The sequence below is a fragment of the Tamandua tetradactyla genome, chromosome 4 (assembly GCF_023851605.1).
Source record: "Tamandua tetradactyla isolate mTamTet1 chromosome 4, mTamTet1.pri, whole genome shotgun sequence".
Classification (NCBI taxonomy): Eukaryota; Metazoa; Chordata; class Mammalia; order Pilosa; family Myrmecophagidae; genus Tamandua; species Tamandua tetradactyla.
Window position 1 is genome coordinate 19,505,064 of NC_135330.1, and position 25,542 is coordinate 19,530,605.

At 46.8% G+C, this 25,542-nt stretch overlaps 1 protein-coding gene across 1 annotated transcript in view; it reads right to left on the reverse strand.

Moving 5' to 3' along the window:
• FAM78B (family with sequence similarity 78 member B) overlaps positions 1-25,315 on the reverse strand; it is an 82,772-nt gene extending 57,457 nt beyond the window's left edge. The window contains exon 1 of the mRNA XM_077156826.1: positions 25,053-25,315. Within this exon, the coding sequence (XP_077012941.1) occupies positions 25,053-25,315 (263 nt within the window). The remainder of the gene's footprint in view (positions 1-25,052) is intronic.
• Positions 25,316-25,542: the final 227 nt, after the last annotated feature.

Sequence of the window (25,542 nt, forward strand, 5' to 3'; positions counted from 1 at the left end):
TTGCCTGAACCCTGGGATACATCTGGAGTGCGGGTGGCGTAAGGAGCTGCAGGGTTGGTCTTAACCAGACTGCTGAGTCCCAGGGGCTGCTGTTCTGGTGGCCATCACCAGTCAGCCTAGGGTTGCCCCAAACAAAGTACAATCTTTCAACCAGGGAGTCGAACCTCTTTACGAGGCTCCCACTGTTGGGGCTGCTTCCTCATGGAAGTCTGAGTTGGGCTGCCCTGTTCTGGGGGTGGAGGTAAGAGGCTGGATGCTCCCAGATGTCCAGGAAGGCAGGATTCCTACCAGCACTGCCAGGGTGCCTCTGGGGTGGGATGTGGTGAAGGCAATGGAAATCGAGTCCCGTCAGGCGACGGCTCTAAATGAGCTAGAAAGAGTTGTAGGGACACACGTGTTCCTGACACCCGACATCAACCAGAAGACTGTAGGGTATAAGATAAAGTTTCTGATAATGACTAGAACATTCCAGGAGCGCTGGCACTGCTATCTGTCCCCCAACTGTCAAAGGTGCAGGTCACACATCCACTCCTTCCTCCCAGCACGCCCCGCCGCCCTCCTGCGGCGCCTGAGTGTCACCGCAGTTCTGCAGAAAGAAGGCGGACTTGCTGGGAAACAGAGGAGGCTGCAATCAGATGAGAGACATGGCCCCAGCTTGGCTCCCTCCCGGGAGGACCTGGATCCGGCAGCCAAGGTGCATATGCAAACCAGACTGCGCAGGATTATAAATCTGGGAAACCTTCGGGCCTTCAGGAAATGACAGGGAGACTAAAAAATCTGAAGCTTGACTTTTTAAAAGAACCAGAGGGAAAGGAAAGGCGCTATCATCCCCACCTGAGGCGTCTTTTTCTAGGTTGCTGACTCTCAATAAGTCATCACGGCGTGCCTCAGTTTCCTTTATTGCAAACAGTGGGATAAATGGCTGATGCCTAGGAAATAGTGTGGCTTGCCGAGATTCTATAAGAAATGCTTGATGATAAAACACAAGAAAGATCACTGGTCTCTCACTGGTCTGTGGCACAGAGAGGCAGTCCTTTGAAATTTACTAAATGGTTTCACACAAGTCTGTTCACTCTCAACGCAGCCCTGTGAGGCAGGTATTAGTAACACTTGCTTTGATCAGATGTAGAAACTTCAGCTTAGAGTTTAGCATGCTCAGAGGCAAAATTTCTCAGTTCACAGTCAACCAATAGCAGAGCTGTGGCTGCAATTTGGTCTTCAGACACCAAAGCCTGGGCTACCCTGATGTCTCTGTAAGCTAAAGTTGCAGAAGTAGATGGGCATTAAGACTTTACAAAATCTACCCCCTCTTAACGTGTCAGCAATGCTCCTTTCATTAAAGGCCAGGTCAGGGAGCAGGAAGAACACACATGAGGGGCTTGCCTGCTGTGGTCCGATGAATGCTTGTGAAATGACTAGGGGTGCTCTGTGCTGGTCTAGTCTTGGGATGGACCTGTTAGGACCTGTAGGGTACACAGATGTGGTCTCTAGTGGGAGGTACAGACAGGTCAATGTTCAGTTGCAGTCTAGTGAGATAAACAGTTGACAGGGCAAGCAAGGATGCTGAGCACACTGGCGGTCTGAGGACATGGAAATCAGGATTTATTAGGATTTATTCCAGTGAGTGAGCAAGGTACTCCTCTCCCAGAACATCCTAGCCATGGAGATCTTTCAACATTTGAAGGGAGTGAGTGGAATATCTCTCCCTTTGAATTTTTTATGGTTTTGAAATTTCTCTGTCTAAGGCAGATTTTTTTAAAAGCTGTTGTTATTGAGTATTTACCATGGGCTAGGAGCGGAGTCCATAATAGGTATTGGATGAATATCTGCTAAACAAGTAAATATAAGATCTTCGCAAAAACTCCGCAAGGTAGGTATGTTTATCCCCATTTTACAGAAGAGGAAATTGTGTACCTGCTTGGAGGTGCACATCTAGGTGGGGTCTGGCAAAGGGTGACCGAGTAGGTGAGTGGCAGCCACCACTGGTTGTCCTGGCTCCTACCAGATGCACAGTCCATGACATCTTGCACTGTCTTTTGTGTGCACATAGATGCTAAGTTGTACCGTGGCTGGCACAGACTGCAAATGCCTCAGGATGCTGAAGGAGGGCAGCTGCTGTGAGCTGGATGGTGTGGAGCAGGGAAGGAGGCAGGCTGGGAGGTACTGGTCTAGTCATTCAAAATGGGAGGTGCGTGCACTCTGCATGTCCTGGCAGGGCTTGCCAACAGTAATGGGTCCTGGGTTTCCTTGCCCCAAGCACAGTTCTTCAGTGATCACACTGGCTGGGAGGTAAGGTTGCATAGTGGTGGCCAGGCCTGCTCTGACTCGGAGCATATCTGCATGAAAGGGTTCAGCTACCTTGTAGAGGTGTATAACTAGGTAGGTCACTAGGGGATATATAGTGCAGTGGAAAAATTGTACTTTAAAGGAGGTTTTAGTGTCCCTGAACAATGTGGGTCTATTGCGGCTTGGAACTTTGCTCCAAGAAGTACACGGGAAATTTACATCCAAACTGGAACCCCCCCTGATGTCCGGGTCTTTTAGTGTCTTCTACCACTCAGGCCTGGGAAGACGCTTCACTGAGGCTGGGACATGGGGCAGCAGCAGAAGCCTTAAGTCTGTGCAGAGGCTCAATCGTGCATCAGCACAAGTATTTACTAGTGCTGAACACCGGGATATGGCATTTGGTTCCTCCCTTCAAGGAGTTTGGGGTCTAGCTTGGAAAAGAGGGGGATGAATTTTGCATGAAAAGAGATCATAGAACAAAGAAGCTGGTTTTGTATGTGATATGAAGAATTCTTATTATTGCTCTAGGTTTGGGTATAATCTGTTTTACCTCCTCAAGTAAATAATAAGCTTCCAGAGGGTGGAGGCTTGTTTTCTATGTCTGGCACATAGAAGGCGCTGTGGGCCTATTTCTCATGGAGCGATGTGCAGGAAACTGGTTGCTGTAAGTTGGGTAAGTCTTAAAATCTACTGAGTACCACAGACCAAGGCTGACAGGTTGACAGAAGGACTACTCGAAAAGGAACTGGGCTCCTATACAGGGCTAAACCAGGTGACAGGTTCCAGGATTCAAACTTGACTCATGGTTTCTCAGTTCAAGGAGCTCAGTCTGGAGTGGGCCATGGTTCAGTCAACAGCACTCACAACAGCCTAACAGACCACACAGCCCAGTGGTGATGACTGTGGACTCTGTGGTCACACCATGTGGGTCCTAATCCCAGTTCTTCAGAACTGAGAGACCTTGGATAAGTCACTTAATTTCTCTATGTCTCAATTTCTTCATCTATAGATGGCCATAATACTAACAGTACTTAGCTGACAGGGTTGTTGTGGGGATTAAATGAGCTAAGATGTGAAATATTTGGGAATACAGAAGTATTACCTATTAATATATGGTAGAGGGTGGGATGGTGGAAGGTGAGGGGCACCTTGTCCAGACTGGGGGGAAGGTGCCAGGGAAGGTGCCAGGGAAGGCTCTTTGGGGAGATGCACAAGTGTCTTCTAGGAGAAGGGTGGGTGGTCTGAGCTGAAGAAGAGCACGTGCAAAGGCCTCATGGTATCTTGGCTGGGGAACTACATACGGTTTGGTATAGCACGGGCAGAGGTACAAGGGGGTACCAGCAGATGAGATTGGTAGAGATGTCCCCAGACGGGATGAAAGAGGGTCAGGTCACCAGAGGTTGGGCATGCCTTGCTAAAGAGTTTTAATTTTATCTTAAAGGTGATGAGGGACCTTTGGAGGCTTTTAGGCAGAAGGGGATACCATGATTAGATTTATATTCTGGGGCAATTCCTCTGACTGTGATGCAGAAGATAGGTGATGGAAAGCAGGAACGTGGAGATGGGAGGCAGGGAGGCTAATTAGGAGGCCATGGCGGCAATGCGTTGGAGCAATGGTGAACTTTGCACCAAGGGAGTGGGGATGGAGAGAGAGAACAGATCTGAGAAAGATTAAGAGGAAAATGATGGGACTAACATATACTAAAACACCACCAGCATCAGTAATAATAGTCCGTATTGAGTCCCTAACCAGACGTCAGGCCCTGCACTAACCACTTTGCATGGATCATCTCATTGTCCAAACACTTAGCCCTTACCTAAGCCCTTTGACCTTCATAGGGGTGAGGGGCAGGATTTAGAGGGGATGAATGCCTTTAGGGAGCTTTAGGACAGATGAGACACAATTTGCTACTATATACTTGATGACAATAAGAAAGCAAAGTGATTTTATCATGGAGTGAGTAATGACGAGACAGTCAAAATAGCAGACATAAGGGACCCAAAGAAATCCTGGATCCAAATCAGTGGGCCTAGTAACCAGGGTTCCCAAGGGATAGAGGGATTAGAAGGTGCCCACTTTTTATTAGCTTACTTATTAGCTTAGCTAAACACCTGAACTCCAAAACTGCCTGACAGCCTGCTGTGTGTGTATGCGTGTGTGTGTGTGTGTGTGTGTGTGTGTGTGTGTGTGTAGCGGGTAGAAGGAGGGTGTGCGCGTGTGAGAGCATTTTCGCAGATCCATGCTCAGGCATTTGGACAGGAGGAAAGAGCTGTGAGTACGGGAGGGGTCTGGAATGGGTCTGATCTTCCTTATGAATGATTTTGATGTGGGTGTCAGAGAAATGAAATCAACAGATGGCCATAAATTTGTGGGAAGTAAAAGAGACAGATTTAAACCCAGGATCACAGGAACCCTTAAACTGCTTCTACACATGGGAGGCATATGAGCATTAAATATTTTCTAAAGGATTAGCTCAATTCTGAACTGTCCCATTCCAAAGGAGGGAGGCAGGGGTGGGGAGGAGGAGGCTGGCTATCCTTACGGTGGAGAAGGAAGCTTCAGTGGAGAATGGGGTGGGGGAAGGGGGAGCAGAAGGGTCCACTATTCATCTTCAACCGCACTGGCTCTAGACAGACAGGGAGTGGGTGGCTGTTTTTCTCTCAAAACTAAGCTATTTTCTTCAGTAATAAGGTGTAAACTAACTTTCCTTAGGGCAAAATCTTCAGCAGCAAGGGGAGAAAAGTCAGTCAATGGTATTCAGCCCACAAGGGAGGCAAAGCCTGCCATTTCTTAATGGGAGAACCCCCTTTGCTGGCTCTTCACCATTGCACCTCACCGAGAAGCTTCTCTTGGAACTTATTCATTTTTCCAAATAAAAGGTAACCCTCTTCTCCCAGCCCCTGCCCATGGAAGGGAAACACTTGGTGTGCATCTTTGAAAGGCTTGAGGGCAACACCACATGTTAGGGTTGACTATAATTTTAAAGGTACAAACCAGTCCCCAGTACCTTGAATCTCAAACTATGCCAAAGAAGACAGGTGGGAAGATGGGGTAAACTGCCCTCAAGTTGGGCAGAATCCATTCTAGTCATGGTAAAGGCTGTGACAGCCAGATGTCCCTGGGTCCAAAACGCTGACCCCTGCATCTGAGACAGATGCAGGAAGCCATGGACTACAGAACCACTTCCCTTGCCCCAGAATGCCATTTTGTCAGCCCAGAAGAATATTCTGTACTGAGTATGGTTGCTTCTATGAGGTTCATCTTTGCAGGTCAGAGGTGTGTCCTCAACATGGAAGCAAGGCAAGATTTTACATTCGGGTGTATTTCCACCTGTCTCTCTTCCCTGCTCAACCTGTCTGAACAGCAAAAATTTTCCCAGAGCACACCTGGCATCCTGCCTTCCAGGGCACCCCACAGGTTGGTACCAGATGCTGTCATGGCATCAGCACTTTGCTCGAGCTTTCAAAGGGAAAGAAGGCCTCTCAATGGGCAAAGGGGAGAGTGGAAGGGCCTGCATGGTACAGGACCTTCATCTGCCTCTGGATTGCCTGGAGGAGGCAGAAGAATGAGTCAGATGTTTTCCCAAATTCCCTTCCAGCTGCTTTATGACTCTGAGAGAGGCCACAACACATTATCTTAGCAAAAGTCAGCAAAAAGCCCAGTTTTGGATCTGCACATCATCAAAGACAAGCTCACGTCAGACACATTTTTGGCACCAGATGGGGCCCACCCATCCAAGCTTTCCAAATGAGAGATGACTAATCCTTTTTCTCGGTTGGCTGGACATTAGGTGATGCTTAAATTTAGAACCCAGGAGGCCCAACAGGGTGGCAAAGAGGACAAACAGTGGCTTCCGAGTCAGAAGATAATGTGTTAGTCTTATGTACACTCCTTGGCCTTGGAGAAGTCACACAAACTGAGTTTTTTCATTTGCAAAAGCAGGATGATGCCTTCCCTGCTTTCCTCTAATGCCCATTGTGAAGAGCAAGAGAAATGTTCTCAGCAAGAACACTTTGTAAGGGTCTATTATCAAGATGAAGGATAGTTATTATTAACATGGCTTGGAAGGTTCAGAATCTTCCCTGAGGACAGTTCAGGGGTATGCCTTAGGCCTTTAGTTCAATTGATTTGACGCCTCAGAATTACACCCACCGCCATTTTGCTAAAAAGGCTTTCTACCCTGAGGGCCAATTTCTACCTCTTTCACTTAGGTTTTATGACATATGGGACTACACCACATGATATTTCTTTAGGATGCTGTCTGGGTCAACTTTTATTCTTCTGGATTAAATGTACTGATTTTCACAGATGCCCAGTGCTTAGCACAGTGCTTGATACAATGCCAGCACTTAAAATGTTTGTTAAAATAATGACTGATAAGCTGCGGACTAGCTGGCTGAGGATGGACATCTTGTTTATGTTTACCTGCTTTATGAGAAGATTTCTGTAGCCTTAAACTGAACCGCCAGCATCCCAAGATCAGACCTTGAGTAGGTCAAGAGCACCGATGAAAATTAACTGAGGGGTCTGAGACTGTATATAAAGGGGACCCCTATGATTCTGAAACATGAAGTTGAGAGGGCCCAGTGGCTCAAGAGCAGGTCTTAGGGGACATCTTGGTGAAGCTCACAGCCAGGGTAGAGACAGCTTCCCGAGCATCAGCATCCATTTCATTTGGGCTGGGGCCTCAGAGTTCTCCTGAGTGTACTCTTTCAGAAGCTTTAAAAGGTTCTTTGCCTTCCTCAGAATGCGATGCTCAGGCTCAGTTTACAATTTTGTGGTAATGACCTTCAGGCTCTCTTTGCTGGTCTGATCCCCATGCCATCAGGACCTGCACACACCTCTTATTGTTCCTATAATTTCTGGGCTAACACTCTAAGCCCAAGGCTTTGAGTTCTGGGTCTGGCTCTCACTTGGGCAGGAGGTCAGGAGTGCCCAAATCTAGCAGGTGATGATCAGAAAGAACCCCACCCTGCGAGAGGTGTTCAGGAAAGAACAAAGTGCAGCTCAGGAAGATCAGTAGTGGATCCAGGGAAGGGAAACTTGCCCAAAAGCAGGACAGGAAAGCCCTAAAGTCATTGAGTAACCACAGCTGACTTCTCTTAATGGAATGCTGGGGTTTACGAGATAAAACGCAGGCGCCATTCTGAGATAACAATGCCTAGATGGGAATCAGTGAGCAAGGGCCACCAGGCATTCCTCACGGTTTCTGTCCGGGTTAGACTGGATCTTCTCTGGGAACAGAGCCTCAAGGATTAAGTTAGAACCAAGAAGGACATTTTAGGGAACTAGGACGATCCTGCCTAGAAGAGGCCAGAAGAAAAGGCAAGTTATGGTGGTCTTCAAGCATTCTTTACTGGTCTATCAAATTCCCCCACTTCTGCAAGATGCCAAGCATATGCTCGATAAACACCGCTGGGCAGGCTCAGCTGTACAAAGGGCTTTTATACAACCACGACAAGTTTTTCTTCATTATATGAAAAATTTTCTAGCATAATTCCTAGCACATTAACAGGTATTCAAGATACGTTGGTCCATTTTGTTGTTTGTTCACCCATTTACAAAAGAATTTGATGAAAACATATGGTGTCTACAACATATCAGGCACTGTTTTAAGCACTTAACAAATGTGAACATTCCCAGCAACCTTATGAAGTAGGTACTATTAATAAGCCTGTTTTACAGATGGGGAAGAATAGGTGCAAAGAAGTTAGTTAATCTGCTTAAAGTCACTCAGCTAGTAAGCGATGGAGGCAGGTTTTCAACCTACCAACTAAGGCTCTGGGGCCCATGCTTTTTTAACACTATGCTGCCTTCAAACAGCAGTTAGAAGCAATGAACCTTTGGTGATGGCTGCTTCTGAACTCCATGGATTTTTTTCACCATATACTATTTTTGATCATCTAATCAGCAACTTTAACAACAACAAGGAATCTCCAGCTCTGTGTTCTGTCTACGTAGAAACCATGAACACAAGGTAAGATGTGAGGGGTTTGGAGAGCTGGAAACTACAAAGAACTCAAGTATTTTGATAGTATTTTTAAAAGAGTGCTCTCTTGGCTTACAGATAAATCCGAAAATACCTTTCCACAGACTTGTAGATTGGTTAGCGTGCTTGCAATAGTTTCGTTATCAGATATTCAAATTAGCTGCTATTTCCAGCTTTATCAAGCGCTGTTTGGAATCCGAGGTTCATTTTTTCTCTTTTAGGTAAAGCATGATGGTGGTCTCAAGTGTAGATTAGAAGTTGTTTGAACCCGGTGTTGAATTCTGGTTCTAGCTCTGTGGGTTTGGGCGAGCTGCCTGATCTTTCAGAGACAGAGGTAGTGTGAATTAAATGAGATATAATTTGTATCTCCTGCTCATCTTGTGCCTATTAGGTGAAGAATCAATAGTGTTTACTTGGGTTAGGAAAGAGGCTGCCCAACAGGCGGGTGGGTGGGAAGCAGCTCAGATTTCTGATGGGAACTAAGTGGACAAGAGGGAAGGGACAATCTATCCTACCACTGAAAGCTGGCTGGCATGCCCTTCTCAGGACCCCAGGTAACCGCAGTAAAGGGTCTCAGATCCTTTCCTCCTAAGCACTTGTCTTTTAGGCTGGGTCATTCCTGTGGACGGTCATTTCATTACAGTGTGTGCTTCCCAGAGAAAAGGTAAGCTTGCAAAAAAATTTAAATTCACTGAATTGTTATAAAAATAAACACAGGTATGTTTTACAATAAAGTCTATTCTTTGAGGATCTCAGCTTGTCTGTCACTTAGCTTTCTGTATGACCTTGGGAAATTCCCTTTACCTCTTTCTAGATCTGTTTTCTCTCCTGTAAAATAAGGGAATCAGACTGGGGCTCTCGAAGGACATTTTTGCAGCTTTGAAAGTTCTATAATTTTCCTTTTTCCAGGATCACATACATAAAGGGGGCCATCAATTTCGAATCAGAGAATGAGTTTAGCCACTTCTAAACTGTGTAAATCTGCCAAATCACTTAAGCTCCCTAAGCCTTGGTTTTCTCCCTTGTTACAAAGGGAATAATAAAATCATCTCTAAGAGCATGTGAGGCTCAGCAGAAGTAATATACATGAAAGTGCTTTTGTAAACATCGATGTTTTAGCCTAACCTTTTTTTCAGTGGCTTCTAGTTTTATATGGCTCGAACCACCTTGAAATCTCCATACCCATGCTCAACACAGGGAATCCCCATCCTTAACCCCCACCTCTGGAGAGGGTCAGCCGATGAGTGCCAGGGGATAACGAGGAATGTATGTCTATTGGGGATGGGGGTGGGTGGGAAGGAAAGTCTCTGATTATGCCTTCCAAACGGCAGACAGCTTTGCCCCACATCCCACTCCTGTCCCCTACACACCACCTCTCCCCTCCTTCTCTGAGGCATGTGGAACAGAAGAGTGCAGACAAGTGCATCACCTGCCAGAAGCCAAATACAAAATGAGACTCAGGGGCAAGACCAACGGACCAGGTGCTGGGAAACCTGGAGCCAACTACTGAGTCTGATGCTACAGAGAGACATCGAGGATGGCTGTGCTGGAGATGGGCCCTGAAGCTTCTTGGGAGCTACATCTTCAGCAAGCATTCTGATTTGTCTAGAGCAGGACTCAGGGCACTGGAGTGTTTATGGGTGGGTGACAAGTGCCATAGTCATTCAGCAGAGTAGCTTACAATGCCTCAGAGAAACCTGGCTCTGCCCAGACAGCAGTACGTCTCAGCTGGTGGTGCCCCAGGACACATGGAAATGCTTGCAGGACCTGTTCACCCTTGGCCTTAGACACAAAGTCCTCACAGTACCTTGGTTTCCCTTTCCACACTAACAGCAGAGTGCTAAGAAACCTCAGCCTTTTTTTTTTTTTTTAAATCAAAAGGACCTGTCTAGGAAGGCACCTCACTTTGAAAAACATTCATTCAAACCAGAAAAGGTCTCCACTAAAAGCTTACTTTTGTCTGTGATTGAGGAATAGAATAATCTAGCAAGAAAATCATAATGTGGCAGACTCAATATCTTGAAAAATCTTCCATTACAGATTTCTTCTTGAATGCATGGTTGAGCTTGCAAAATAAATCCCTAAGGGTCAAAAATGAAAACCAAAGAGGTAAAAAGGCTCAGCTTCAAAATACATAAAGCAAAAATTGAAAGAACTGCAAGAAGAGTTATGAACACACGATCATAGTGAGAAATTGTGACAGATCTCAATAGTTGATAGATCAAGCAGATAAAAATTAATAATAGAGAATATTTGCAGAACAAAATTAACAAGTTTGATCTTACAGACATAATAAATAGTGGATACAATTCTTTTAAAGCATACACAGAAGGAAATGAGAAATGTTTAGAAGTTGGATAATATGACTGAGAACTAGAATTTTGAGCTAGTATGGAAGGTGATTTTTGCCAAGGAGTTGTGGGTTGTAGGGGTCCACTCAGTTCTCTCCTGGATCATATATACATATATCAAAATATTTATAAATACACATGGCATCCCAGAAGTTGAACCCTTGAAGCTGGAAACAATTTCATGTAGACTTAGTTGTAGTAGCTGGGGAATGAATTCAATGCTTCCTTGAAAATCTATGCTCTTAAACTCTGGATAAACTCTGGATATACTGATCCAGTTAAGACAACCTGACTATCCCACCCACTTCTTTCTCTCTTGGTTTCTCTGCTTCAGTTTAATCAAGGATATCTCTAAAAGAATATTTTTCAACTGTCTTCACGTTGTTGGGAAGGCATGAAAACATTCCAAGATGCTTCTCCTTTTCTCGCAAAATCAGACATACTAGGGCGTAATTCTAGAGCCCAATTCTAACCAGAAGGTTCAAGAAGCACCAGACACTGAAGGCTGTATTCAAGGAACCTCTCAGCATCAAAATTATGGCTTCCCTGTTAGGATGAATAACTAAGCATTCCTGTGTTCTGATCTAGAACTATCCCTGCTCTTCTTGGCTAAAAAAATGCAGGGGTTCCTGGCCCAGGACTCTTCAACGCTGGGTCTGAAGTGGTTGATATACATTGCAGAAACCATGGCCCTATCTTAGGGGGGAAGAAATCATCTTAAACTCTAGGTGTTTGCAAACAATCTGAAGTAGGTGCTTCAATCCCTACTTGGGATTGTCTGTGAACACTGTTCAATCATTTACATGGCTAAAGAGAACTAGTCGCTTAATGAAAAAATAATAATGCATAGATCCTAAGGTTGAAGGTCAACAGATAGGGTTTCCAGGAAAACTATAATGTAGACAAATACTACTTCCCCCATCCCCAGTCAACTTTGAGGGCCAGGTAGTTCTTCTAGGAGAAAGGGGACCCTTAGGATTAAATCCACACAATGACCCCATTCAGTCAGCCATCCTCCAGGTCTAACTCTCGGCCTGATTAGGTGACAGTTTCATCTCTAAATGTCTTTTCAACTGTGGTTAAGCAACCCCACAGGTACCTGGATAGTCTAGATACTCTCTGGGATTCATGTACTGAAACACCACCTCTCTCGGAGACATTTTTTGAAGACTCCTAGAACCTGGCAATGCCCACTTCAGCCCTAGAGTAGCCAACTTGGTGTTCCCAGCTCCTACTCTCCTTTCCATCTCAGGAACCTCTTAGCTAAGCCTATAACCCAGTCACTGGACTGGAGACTGTTATTACTTCAGGGAGCTTTTCAGCAGAAAAGACTCTGGTGGGTGGTAGTTCCTCAGCTCTGGGATGAGGACAGCAGCTACCACCCATACTTGGTTTTCCAGTTTTCATTCTCGGCAGGATGGGGTTGGACCACAGGTCAAGGGTTTTGCTGGGCCTTGCTGGGCAGGAATGAAGCTGACTGCAGCTTCCCCTTGGCACTGCCCCCACACTGTCAATTGTCTTCTTTCTCACATTCTAGGATCTGCTCTTGATATCCCGGCCTTTCTGATGGTTACCAAGAGATCAAGGGCAGCATATAATATCTCTAAATTTTTTTCATACTCCCTTCTCTTTGTCAGGGACCTACTGTGAGTTGAGCTGCCCTGAATGAATGCTTGTTGAATTAATTCCCCTTATTCCTGCCCTCATCCTGGATTTCAAGCCCTACCTATTCTGGGAAATAGAATTTTTTTTTTATCTTATCTGTGTTTTAGCTTCCTCACAAGCCATTCACAACTAGTTTAGTTGTCTTTTTAAGTTATGAGTAATGGCCCTTATAAAGATCACCCATGATTTTTGAAAACCCATTTGTGAGACTGTAGAGGAAGCCCAGACTAGGCTTGGAATAGATGCCAAGGACAGAGTGGCTCATGGGCTCTCTGGAGAAGGGTGGGTACTTCTGCCCCTAGGGTGAAGGACAGGGTACTCCTTCAGCGATGTCTTCCTCTGCCATTGCCTCCCCAGCCCCAGAGGGAGATGATGAGCCCAAGACAGGGATTCAGTTGAAAGTCCAGAGAATTCAGGAGTAGGAATGCAGGCAGGGCCCTGGGAGTAGGGATCTGGTTAAGACCCAGCAACTTGAAAGAGTCAGAAACCAGGCAGGTAGATGTTTAATGGACAGAAAGATGGATCGGGACAAGGCAGGCAGCAGCCTGGCAAAAAACACCAAAGAATCAGGCAACACAGCCAATCAGATAGATATCAAGAGCTAGGAGGGACACAGGACTTGAAAGGCCATGCTAGGAAGGTGGACAATGATGGGGACAAAGTAGGCTGGGAGACCTAGGGGTGCAGTTTTCTCCAGGGAGGGCAGGAGCTAGGTCCTTCAATGGCCTGGCTCATCAGCTGCCCAGGGAAATTTTTTTGAGAAGAGGACAGGACTATTTAAGGGGAAGGCAGACCACCTGACATTGCCCTGGAATTCCAGATCCTCTTCAAGAGAGGCATTTTGGAGAAGTACAAAGACTATAGTTTGGAGCCAGTCAGATGGGCAGGTGGTAATAGACTGCTTGGGGGCACACGCTTACCCCCCCTTTCCAGTCCTTCCTCAACAACTCCCTTAGAGCCCAACAAGGGCAAAGCAAACTGTGGTGGCCCTGACCTGCTCTCTCCTGCTCCTCCCCACGTACCTCCTTTACGGTAAGCAAACACAGCAAAAGGAGATCATGGCCCTCTGCTAAAATGCCCACATTCATAAAAATAAACGTAAAAAAGGAAGAAATTTGAAAGATACCTAGCTAAAAGCCACAAGAGAAACAGAGTCTCCAGGCTGCTAGGATATCCCTATCAGACTTCCCCCATCTGTTCTGCTCCACAGGGGCCTCTTAGCTGAGCCCTGCTGTCAGGGGAGAGCCCCTGGCCCCCTCACAATCTGTCATCTTTGACACCATTTGGATCTTGTTTCTTCTGGAGCTGCCAGGAGCCATGGAACTAACTGCCTGTTTGTGGGCAGGGGGCCAGGTATGCCATCAGCACCTGGGTGCTGGTGAGGGGTAGAGGAAAGGCTTTCAGGGTTGCTGGGCATCGGGCTGAGTCTCGATTTCTCTATACAACCTTCCTCCTTTGGGCTGCCAAGCCATCCCATTTCCTACCATCTGAGATGGGCATGCGTCTCTGGAGAAGCCCTCTTCTTTTTTGCTTGTAAACCACTGTGTGTGGACACTGGTGTAGGCAGGTCTCTGTTTCTGGTAACTGGGTAGACATCCCTTGGGCTAATTTGAGTTCCTCTTTGTGCTTCCAAGGGAGGGTGTTCTTCCTGCACCCAACTGCATGCGGCCATCTCTGCCCAGAGACCTGGAAGGTCAGCAAACAGTGGGGAGTGGGGGTTGATGAAAAACAGAAGGTGGTAACTGCAGGTTCCTGGTTTGCGTGCCCCTAGTCTTGACCCATGGAGTAAGCCACTTGTTCCCCCTCAGGGCCAGGGTGGGCCAGGGGTGAAGAAATCCATCGGTTATGGAGTTGGACAGATCTAGGTCTGAGTCCTGGTTCTATCACTCACTAGCTGTGTCACTGACCCTCTCTGGGCTTCAGTGACTCCATTTGGAAAATGAGCCATTCGGGCTAGATGATTTCTCACATTGCCTTAACACTTCAGGAGTCAGGGATGATTCTGTTGACTACCATTTGCATTTTTCTGGCTGTTTCTCTGTTCTCTAACCTAGATTCTGCAGTAACTGATAGCGGGTAGAAGCAACTTGTGAAGTACCTGGAGGGTAAAGTGACTTGGACACTGGGATAGTCCCTTGGGTCTGACCCAAAGACCCTGGTATCATTAGCATCATGTCCTGACCAGCTGAGCAAACCAGACAGCAGGAGGTGAGGAGGCTAGCCATTTACAATTCAATTTAAATGCTTCATTTCCAAGGTTTCCTCAAGCAGGACTAAAGCAAGCACTCAGGCAATATGGTAACACTCCATCATTCATTCATTCACTCATTCATTTGTTCACTCTCATTCATTCATTCAACCCTTAATAAGGCAGTATAACATAATAAAGAGTTATTGGAATTAGCTCTATCTGGTTTCTAATCCTGACTCTGTCCCTTATTAGCTAGGTAATGCAGAGCATGTTACACACCTTCTTTAGGTCTAGGTTTCATCATCTCTAATATGGAGAAAATATGGCACATTTTTCACAGTGCATATAAAGCATTCAATAAATGGTTGTCGCTGTTAATAAACCGCTCACAGATTCATGGGAAAACAAAACAATATGCAGATATTTGCCCACCATTCAAAGTGTACATGCATTCTAGCAAAAGATGTGCTCCATGGCTCCTAAGGACGAGAAGATATCTTCAACAGGAGTCTGGGATATAGCTATTTGGTACAGTCTCATCCTCCCTAAAAAAACTTGAAGGTTGTTCATGGAAATTTGAAATGGATTCTCAATTATATGCATCACTTAAAAGAAAATCTGGTCCTTAAAATAGCTAGCATTATCAAACTCCTAAAAGAAATGTAGGGAAGCATGTTCAGAACCTTGTGTTAGGGAATGGTTTCTTAGATTTTATACCCAAAGCACGAGTGAAAAAATAGATAAATGGGACCTCATCAAAATAAAAAACTTTTATTCCTTAAAGATTAGTTCATGAATGTAAAACAACGACCTACACAATGGGAGAAAATATTTGGAAACCACATATCTGATAAAGAATACCTGGTATTCACAAAGAAATTCGACTTAACAACAAAAAGACAAACAACCCAATTAAAATATGGGCAAAACACTTGGAAAAACCATTTCTCCAAAGAAGATATACAAATGGCCAAAAAGCACATGAAAGGTGCTCAACATCATTAGCCATCAGGGAAATGCAAATCAAAACCACAATGACATACCACTTCACACCCATTAGAATGGCCGCTATTAAAAAAACTGCAGAAAATAAGTGTTGAAGAGGATGCAGAGAAATAGGAACATTCATTCCTTGGTGGTAGCAGTGTAAAATAGTGCAACTGCTGTCGGCGGTTCCTCGGAAAGCTAAGTACAGAACAACCATATGATCCAGCAATCCCATTACTCGGTATATACCCCAAAGAATTGGAAGTCACAGCTTGAACAAATATTTGCACACTGAGGTTCATAGTGGCATTATTCACAATTGACAAAGATGGAAGCAACCCAAGTATCCAATGTATGGATAAATAAAATGTATATTTGTACAATGGAATATCATTCAGCGACGAAAAGAAGTCCTGACACGTGACAACACGTACAAACCTTGAAGACATGTTGAGTAGAATAAGGCAGGCACAAAACGACAAATACGTATGATCTCACTGATTTGAAACAATTAGAATAAGCAAACTCATAGCATCAGAATCCAGAATATAGGTTACTAGGGGATAGGGGTGAGAATAGGGAATGGGAAGTTAAGGCTTAAAATGTACAGGGTTCCTATTTGGAATTATGGAAATGTTTTGGTAATTGATGGTGGTGATGGAAGCACAATGCTGTGAATGCAATTAATAGCACCGAAATATATATATTTGAATATGATTAAAAGGGGAGATGTTAGATTGTATATCTGGTAACAGAATAAAAGCTTTTTAGAAACAATTATGGAACTACACTACAAAAACAGTGAACCCTAAGTTAAACCATGAAGTTGAATTAATAGTACAATTTCCAAAATGTGTTATCATCAATTGTAACAAATGTTCCACACCAAAGCAAGGTGTTGGTGATGGGGTGGTATATAGGAATCCTGTATTTTATGCATAATTGTTCTGTAAATCCACAATTTCTCTACTAAAGGGGAAGACATCTGACCTTGAATTGAGTTTCCTAGGCTAAGGTGTGGGAGTAGCCATTTTGGAAGATGGTGGCTCAGCTGCTTGGCTCTCGGGAAGAGGCTAGATCCCTGCTCTCTCAGAATGATTCCGTGAACCCCTTTGAAGCCTCTCCCTCTCCACATATCCCAGCCCCTGACCCCCACAGGCCTAGGGTAAAGCAATGTCAACTCTGCCTGTTCCTGGCAGTTCCCAGCCTTGTCCAAGCTTGTCCTTGCCAGCATTCACACCCCAGAAGCCCTGACCTCCCTGGGCTGCCTGCGCTGCCTGCCCCTTCCAGATGCTGCAGAGCCCGCTGACTGCAGATGCCGATTTACTGCTTCTCATTAGCCAGACCTCTGATAGCCTCGAGCACCCAGCCCACACAGGCCCTTGCACTGGCTCTGAAATGTCAGGCCTCAAGAGAGGGAGCCAGCCTGAGACTTCCCAGGCCAGGCCCGCCACAGTAACCCCACTCATATACCATCAGACAGCACAGGTCTCATTCATTTATTTATTTATTTATTTTTTAATTTTTTTTTTTTTTAATAAGTATGTTTTTTTTTTTTTTACATGGGCAGGCACCAGGAATGGAACCCAGGGTCCTCTGGCATGGTAGGCGAGCACTCTGCCTGCTGAGCCACTGTGGCCCGCCCAGGTCTCATTTATTTTGTTTTAATTTGACAGCCTAAAAATTTTGCCTTGCTTTTAATGAACACAGTTAGATGTCCCTGCATTCCCTTTCTTCCTTCCACCATAAATGATACCCCCAAAGTGTTCGCAGATGACCTTTCCCTTCCCCACCTCCTGTCCCTCGTTGGCTGAATGTGCACTTGGCATGAAGGGACACCGGGGTAGGAGTCAGAGGCCTGGGCAATAGGCCTGATTCTACCAGCGCTTGCCACGGTGACCTTGAGCAAATTACTTAATCTCTTTGGACCTCAGCTTGCTTATCTTAGATGTGAATAACGGCTGCCCTAAATAGGTTTCATGATAACTGTGAAGTTAAATGAGATGAAACTTTGAAAGGGATTTTTTTTAAAGTATATTAAAAACAATTTGAACACAAATTATTACATGAGTAATATGATTCTCTTGAGGATGAACGACACGTCTTATAGACTCCAGCATCTGCCCTCCCTCCAGTCCTGGGCTTGGGCAAACTGGAGGTCCTCATCACAGCATGACTGATACTGTCACCGAAGGAGGGCTCAGGGGTGGGGCAGGCAGTAAAGTGGAGAATGTGGCTGAGTGGCAGGCACTGCGCCCAAGGACAAGAGGCTGCCAGGATCCTGGATGCTGACCAGAGCCCACAGTTCAGAGCACATCTGGGAGGGTAACTTCTGGGTGGGGCAAGGGGTCTCTATGGCCCTCCTCTGAGTACAAGTGGAAAACAATGCTGTCTCCAGACCTACCAGGCGAGTCTTTCCCTTCCCTCTGGCTTCGAGTACAAGGGTGGGGGGTTGTGGCGGGGAGGTTGCTAGTGCACCAGGGACTGGGCTCCAGAGTCTGAACACATCTCTGCCAGGGAAGCCTCCGGACCACACCCACAACCTCCTGTTCCTCGAGGCTGACTCAGAGTCACCCTCCCCCTAATAACAGTCACACTGTTTGGCGAGCACTTTCACATTCTTCATTTTCCTTTATTGTTGACCTCCTATGAAGGAGACAGGACAGATCTGATTTGTGCATTTGCATACAGGCAAACCAGGCCCTCACTGGATAGTTAAGGGGCCTGCCTAAGGTCACAAAGAGGTATCTGAACCCAGGTCCTCTGCCTCGAACCATTATGATGGTGAGCAAATAGCTTTATCTTCTTCTGGTGCAGACAACAGTTCCAACTGGCTCATATATCAGAACCTAATGAGGGCACAGGGTCCATGCAGCTAACGTGGTAGCCTGAAGTCCAAGTATGACCAACCAGTTAGTAGTAAGGCCAGGGATCCTTTCCACTGCAGGACGGAATCTTCTTTATCCTTCTAGTCATCTACTCAAATAATAATTGTCTGGGAAGTGTGAGGGATGAAGAGACCCCATATCCAGCACTTGATTGATCTGGATGACTATCTACTGGGGCCCAGGATTGCCCATTATGGCCAACAGGACGCCAGCAGGGAAGCTCCTGGAGGCATCAGCACAGGGCTGATCCCTGCAGCTCTGATGGTCCAGCTTGGGGTCCCTTAGAGCTGGGGAGGGCATCCCCCAGCTCCCAGGGAGTAACCTCCGTACTGCCAAGGGCTCACTCCCTGCCTTCCTTGTTCCCACCTCCTTGCAGACATTTCCCACTAACATCTAATGCCATTTTCAGGGGGAATTCTAAGAGTTTCCCATACATGATCCAGGGAAAATTTCTCAATTTACAAAGGAGCAAGGAAATATACCGACTGGGGAAAACCAATAAAGCGAGGTCCCTTTTGGAGAGGAACGGAAAACTCTAGAGGAAGAAAGATACTGCAGTGCAGGTTCAGGAAGCCTCCTCGGGAGGTCAGGCAGTTGGTCTACTAGGAAGAGAGTGGCTGGAGGACGTGGGCTTGACTGCTGGCTCCCTCCGCTATTTGCTGGCTGTGACACCCTCCTGAAGCTCACAGCAGGAGCACTTCTCTTCCCGCGGGAGTGGGTTTCAAGGAGGTCATGCGTGGCACACAGGCCATCAATGTGTGTTACTTTATTTCCCTCCATCCTTTTCCTTCCCTCGGCAGATCTCTCGGATGTACAAGGCACCCCGATGCAGGCGGCGCCCCCGACACATGCACGCTCACACGCTTCTTTACGAACATCCACAACAGCAAAGACTCCAAAACCATCCTCAAAGAACAAGATGATCTGGGTCGGCAAGGATGAGTGGCAACTCACCCATGACTCTGGCCATGGGGGGAATGGCCCACACACCATGGGCTTCCCTGCTGCCACGTGTGGCCACCACCCTTTCCGCAGGACCACGCAGGCCCTGCCTCCTTGTGAGTATTCCCCAGAACATCCTGTAACTGCTAATTTCTTGTTATTGCTTTTCTCAAGCGGGTCGGCAATGGTCAACTTATAAATTGCAGCCACATCCTCTTGCTTGGCCAGTGTTAACACAAGTTAAAATAGTGAACTCTCTTATCTGTGACAACTTTTCTTATCCATGGACCAATGCAGCTGAGGGAAGGAGGCTGGTAAAAAGGGAGCTACACAATCACCCAGGAGAAGCTTCGAAGAAGAGAGACAGGCTCATGCCTGCTGCAGCCACAACCACTGGCTTTCTGGTGCTGATATGAATGGAGTGCTGACTTGCCCCCATGACTTTTCCCCAAGTTAGGCTGGGATGAGCTATGGCAGCATACAGGTGTCCAGGACTCAGGATCAGAAGATATGGCAAATAGTCCCAGCTTGGCCACTTGCTGCCCGTTAGATGTATGAACCCTGGGGAAGTCCCCTTACCTCCCTGCACCTCAGTCTTCTTATCAGTAAGATAGACAAATAATAGTACTTAGCTCACAGGGTCCTTGTGAGGGCCAGATGGCCAGATGATATCAAACTGGTATAGAAATGACAAGGAATAGGGATAATTAATTCTGCATTTCCTTAATCAATTGCCAGTATTTTTTCTAGACCTGGAACATGAAACTTCTGTAGACCTGACCCAGAGGCATCATTTGCTTCTGTTGGCATGTGGAAGGTCACTGAAATCCTGGAACCCAACACCGCCCACCCCTCCCCTACCCCAGCTCATCTCCTGCCCCTGCTTTCCCTGTTTCAACCAGAGCCTGTGGAGTGTATTTTAGCATTTGCACTATACAAGCTACATTTGGTTGTTGACTCTTCATTTATTTCTCCCCATCTACCTCTTCCTAATCACGTCTGTCTCCTCCCTGAAACTTCCTCCCCTTCGCAACTCCGGGAGTTGTACTTTATCTCCATTGTGCTTAATGCTGCACTGATAAGACCAACTAATCCTCTGCTGCACCTCCTTCACTGAGACGGAGAAGATTAGAGGCAGATTAGGCCACCTCCCCTTCAAGGGCACTCAGGACTTGAATAAGGGAACTGGATCCTGCTTTCCCATCTGAAGCTCTAGACTGGGGGATCCCTAATGTTTCTCATGAGGATCAGCTCTAGCTACTTTCAGATTATGAGCCCCCTGAGTAGAGGTATGATGGGAATGGGGCATGAGAGAGGTGGGCTGAAGTACTCATTAGGCCCCCCTGGACAGTTAGAAGGCATCTGTGGAGCACGTGGTAGTTGATGGTGACATGTCCTAAGATGGTCAGCAGTGGATGTGGAGAATGGTGGCTCAATGGGAAATATATCCTGGAGACGGAATCAGTAGGATTAGATGATGGTTTGGATTTGTGGTGAATTATCAAGAATGACACATAGACATTTCAGCTTGAACAACTCAGGGATAGGAGGAGAAGGATGGCAAAGGTACAGATTTCAAGGTGGTGGCTGTACTGGATATCGAGAGCTCAGGTTTGGATATACTAAGCTTGAGATATCTTTAAGACAGCCGGATGGAAACTGTATGTAGACCACACACGGCTGGAGGTGTCATAGACTGCACATCACAGAGAGCATCTACTGCCATAGGGATGGATGAAATTGCCCAGGAAGAATACAGAATGTGAAGAACGAATGAACTACATTTTGAGGTAAGGCAGAGATAGAAGAACAACTGTGGAAATATAAGAAAGGACAAAGATGGAAGTGATTCAAGACAAAGGAAGCTGTCAACTATGTGGAATGTTGAAAAGATGAGAATCTCTCAAAAGCGTGGTGCATTTGGCAACACAGAAATCACAGACAAATCTAGCAAGAGCAGTTCTGGAATGGAGAGAAACCAGCTTGAATGGAACTGAACAGTCAACAGAGGTGAGTGAGTAGAGCCAACTCCTTAATAACCTTGGTTCTAAAAAAGTGAAGAGATGGCTAAGAGCTGTCTCCTGAAGAAAAGGATTCCACTACAATTTTACTAAAGTTTCGCCCAGGCCCAAGCTTCTCCGAATTGGCAGTTGAAGTGGCTTCCATACTCTCAGTCCTTTACACATTCCCTAACAGCTCTAGAAGACAATCTGCATGGAGTCAGAGAGTGGGAAGGCACTTTTAGCCATAGCCAGTGTTCCCCCTGATCTCGGCTTTACCTCATTCATCCCTGGCACATGAATACCATTCTTTATTTACGCCTCACTCAGGACACTTCTTGGGTGCTACGCTCCAGTATATATCACGACTTCATCCTAAAGGCCTCATGCCTCCATTGAAAAGTTTCTGCATATCCAAGAGGTAAGAATAAGGTTCGAAGAATCTTCTGACACCCTCTGTCTGGCTACGAAGATTTGATTGCAACCTTCCCTTTTCCACACTGAATCACCTTAAATGCTCCCCATCAGACTCCAACCAACCTTTCAGACCTCATCTCCCACTGTTTTCCTATTTGAGTGCTCCACTCCAGCCTACTTATGCCCCCTTAACACACCTTAGATTTTCCTACTTTCATATACTTGCTGTTTTTTCCCCCTCAAGATTTGGTCCTTCCTCCCTGCCTGGCTGAATCTTATTCCTCCCTCAGAGTTCAGCTTGAGTCCCTCTGCTTCTGCAAACCTGCCTGGTCCTGCACCCATTCTCACTTTCCCCTATACTTCTTGGAAGCACTGTTTTTCTCTACATGCACCCACATCTCCTACACTGTGGAGCAGTGAGGTTGCCTACATATTTTTGTTTTCCTTCCTGGAAGAAGGCACTGGTAAATATTGGTTTATTGACTGGTTGATTGAGAAAAGCCAGTGGCCCTTCCTCCCTGAAGGATGAAGACCTGCAGCAGTCTATTCAGGGCTGCATGAGCAGGACTTGCTGGAGCCTAATGAAAAATAAATAGGCACTGCAAGTGTTTACCAGCCTTGTTTCTCCACAATCATTTGAGGAAGTTCCAAGTCACTTGAGTTCAAGTTCGAATTAAGCTCTGACCATCATGGCAATCAATTATTTGAAATTCACTTTGAGAAACCTAACCCTTTAAAAAATGTTGAAAGCTTGAACCAAAAAAAGTTCCTGTTTCCTTATAACACTGCAAAGGGAAGTTTCTTGCCATTTTAAGTGGTGGGTTTCCTTGGGTTTAATCCCTTTTTAAATGTTGAAAAGGCAGCTTTCTATCGTAAACCCTCACCATATCATGCTTCATCTCCCAGGAACATTGCACAGGAGTAAAAATTCAGCCCGTGGTGTTTTTTCCACTAAAGCAGACATAATAACTAATAGACTGCAGCAACTTTAATGCAATATGAGTTTCTATTAAAAAGTTTACACTGGTAAAGTTTTCAGGGCATGGGCATTTTGTGGAAATCGGTTCAGTCAAATCTGGGCTCCAAAAGTGGCCTTAAACACATAGCAATTATAGCATGCAAGAAGAGACAGGTAGACTGGACACAGCTTTATAATAATATGATATCTTGGAAACTATTTTCGCTCCCCTGCATCAACAACATGAAAGTCAAGAATCTAAAAATACTGAAAGTAGCAATTTAAGAACAAAAGTGCTTTCTAAATTCCAAAGGCAAGAATTCAGTGGGGAAGGGTCAGAGAACATGTGTCCCCCAGAGCCATCACTGATTCACATCCTTTAAAGTTGGTTCCGAAATACCCTCTCATTAACTCAAGGAAGTTCAACCAGCCTGTCTGTTTATATCTCAATTTGGCTTCTCCTGAGGTAGAATATATTTTATCTTTTATGGAAAAGGTTATTTATTTATTTCTGATTTACTGATTAACAGGCGATTTGAGGCAACAGAGAGCCTGGGCTGTATATCTCAGGAAAAGTTACACTGCTTTTGCTCACTCTCTCCTGGCCTCCTCTACAGAGGTCCCAGGCTGCTGGGTAGAGTGGTTTCTTTCCCCAAGCCCCCAGCAAGGCTGCACAGTAACAAGAAAGGGGGTCCTTGCCCTATGGATTTTTCTGATTTAACTGGAAATAACAGGTTTCTAAAAAAACACAGTTTGAAGAGACTGCATGTGTAAAGGTATAATCATTCTCTTGAGGGTGTGTCTGTTTTTAAATGGCATCATCACCAAAATAATACTTCCCCAATTTCTCACATCCGGCTGCCTTCCAGAAAGATGATAATACAGTGCACAGAAGAAACTGGGCTCTCACACTTCACTAGGAATACACTTTCTCCAGCAGTGAGCCTTTATGCTTAGAGAGAAAAGTGCAAATTCTTTTTTTGTGGTGGGGTGGGGGGACAACCTGTCAAAATTCCTTTTAGCACCTATGACTAGTGTTAATTACATGCTCTCAGACAGCACTTAAGAAGCCTGCAAACTGTTGCTAAAAAGGTGGCAAAACCTTTGAAAATGGCAACTCCTCCACCCATATCCATATTAAATAGGTAAACTTTGGGAGCGCCATTGTTTTAGATCGATAAATAAAATGAGGTTGAATTTCCAGAAAAGGGTTTCCCCTATAGAATAAGGTGTTCTAGATCTACATTGCAGCAGCCAGCAGGATGCGGGCTCCAAACCTTTTCACCATTGTACCTGCCAACTATACAGAGCCGAGTTCTGAAAGGAGGCAGGTGGAGAGGAATGAACATTTAATAAATAAAAGAAGTCCTGGATGCGGCTGCCCGCACCCTGAGGTCCCGAGCAGGCTGTCGGCCCCTGGCGGTGGAGGAGCCGCGGCAATCCTGGGTCTCAAGCACAGCCGCCAAGTCCGGCGCGCACCGAACTGAGCTGCTGAAAGAAGTTGGAGAGCTCCCAGCTTGCCGACAGAATTCCGCGGTGGGCGCGGGGCAATCCCTTCCAGCGCCACAATTAGGAAAGTTTTGTAGAGTAAGTAAAGACCCTGGACAGCCATCAGACCCATCTTTTTCTAGAGCATAAGAAACAATCCGAGGTTTGTCAGCTGGAGGCTGAACGCAGGAGGCAATCAGCTCTGCTGTGCCTGGACGCGCCCAGCGCCTTCCGGCTCCCCACCGCCTCAGAACTTGTCCGGAGGGCGCGGAACCACAAGAGGCAGCCCGGCCCTGTGTGTGGTCCCGGAAGGAAAAGCCACTAGGCTCCTTGGTCCCGGGAAGGGGCTCGAATTCAGTAGCGAAGGGGCAAGGACAGAAACACCAGCACCCACTCGGACGCCCCGGACCTCCTCTTCCAAGCCCGCTCCGGTTTCTCCAAAGGACGCGCGGCGCAGCCCACGCTCCCCCAGCACTCCTCTCCACTCTTCTCTCTACGCGTCTCCCCAAACTCTTCCTGAGAGGCCCCCACGAAGCACAGACGGCGCCCTGAAACTCCTGGGGCACTCGCCAAACCACCCCCCTCCCCCTCAGCCTCTCTAACCCTCCTTCTCGCGTTCTTACCGCCCGGCACTGTTTTGCTCGCGTGTATGGGGAATCGGAAGCAAACCACAAGAAAATGCCTTAGCGAGGAGCCTCCCTACACCCGCCCTGTCACTGAAACAAAAGCGCAGAGAGGAGGGAGGGAGGAGAAGAGGTGGGAGGAAGGTTTAGAAAGGGGATGGGGACAGTGACACGAAGGAGCGGGGAGAGGGGGGTTGGGGAAGGGGTAAGGGAGCAGAGACTGAGGCTGGGAACCCGGTTTCGGCTCCTCGCGGCCGCTCGCTTACATGCCCAGGTCGCTGTAGGTGTTGAAGAACTCCATCTGGTTGCACGCCTGGATCCAGCCCACCACCCAGGTCTCGTGGCGGGGGATGGGGGGCATGACCACGCGGGCCGAGGCTTTGAAGTAGGGGGTCTTATAGCGCAGGACGATGGGCGAGGTCTCCTCGATGCGCGTGGGGCACTGGTCGATGGTGGCGCACACATCGTACACCACGATGTTTTCGCGCCGGATCCGCGCCTTGCAGGTGATGCTTTGGATACAGCCCATCCTGCCGCCCGGCGCCGGCGCCGGCGCGGCGCGGGGCAGCGCGGGGGCCCGCGCGGGCAGCCGGGGGCGCCCGTCACGCCGGCATGGCGACGCACCGCTCGCTCCCGGTCCGGCTCAGCTCGGGTCTAGAAGAGGGGAGCGGCCGCCGGGCATCCTCCGGGGAAGCCCCCTCCTCTAGCAGCCGCTCTGGGTTCTCGCTGCCCCGACGCCCTCCCGCCCACGCCCAC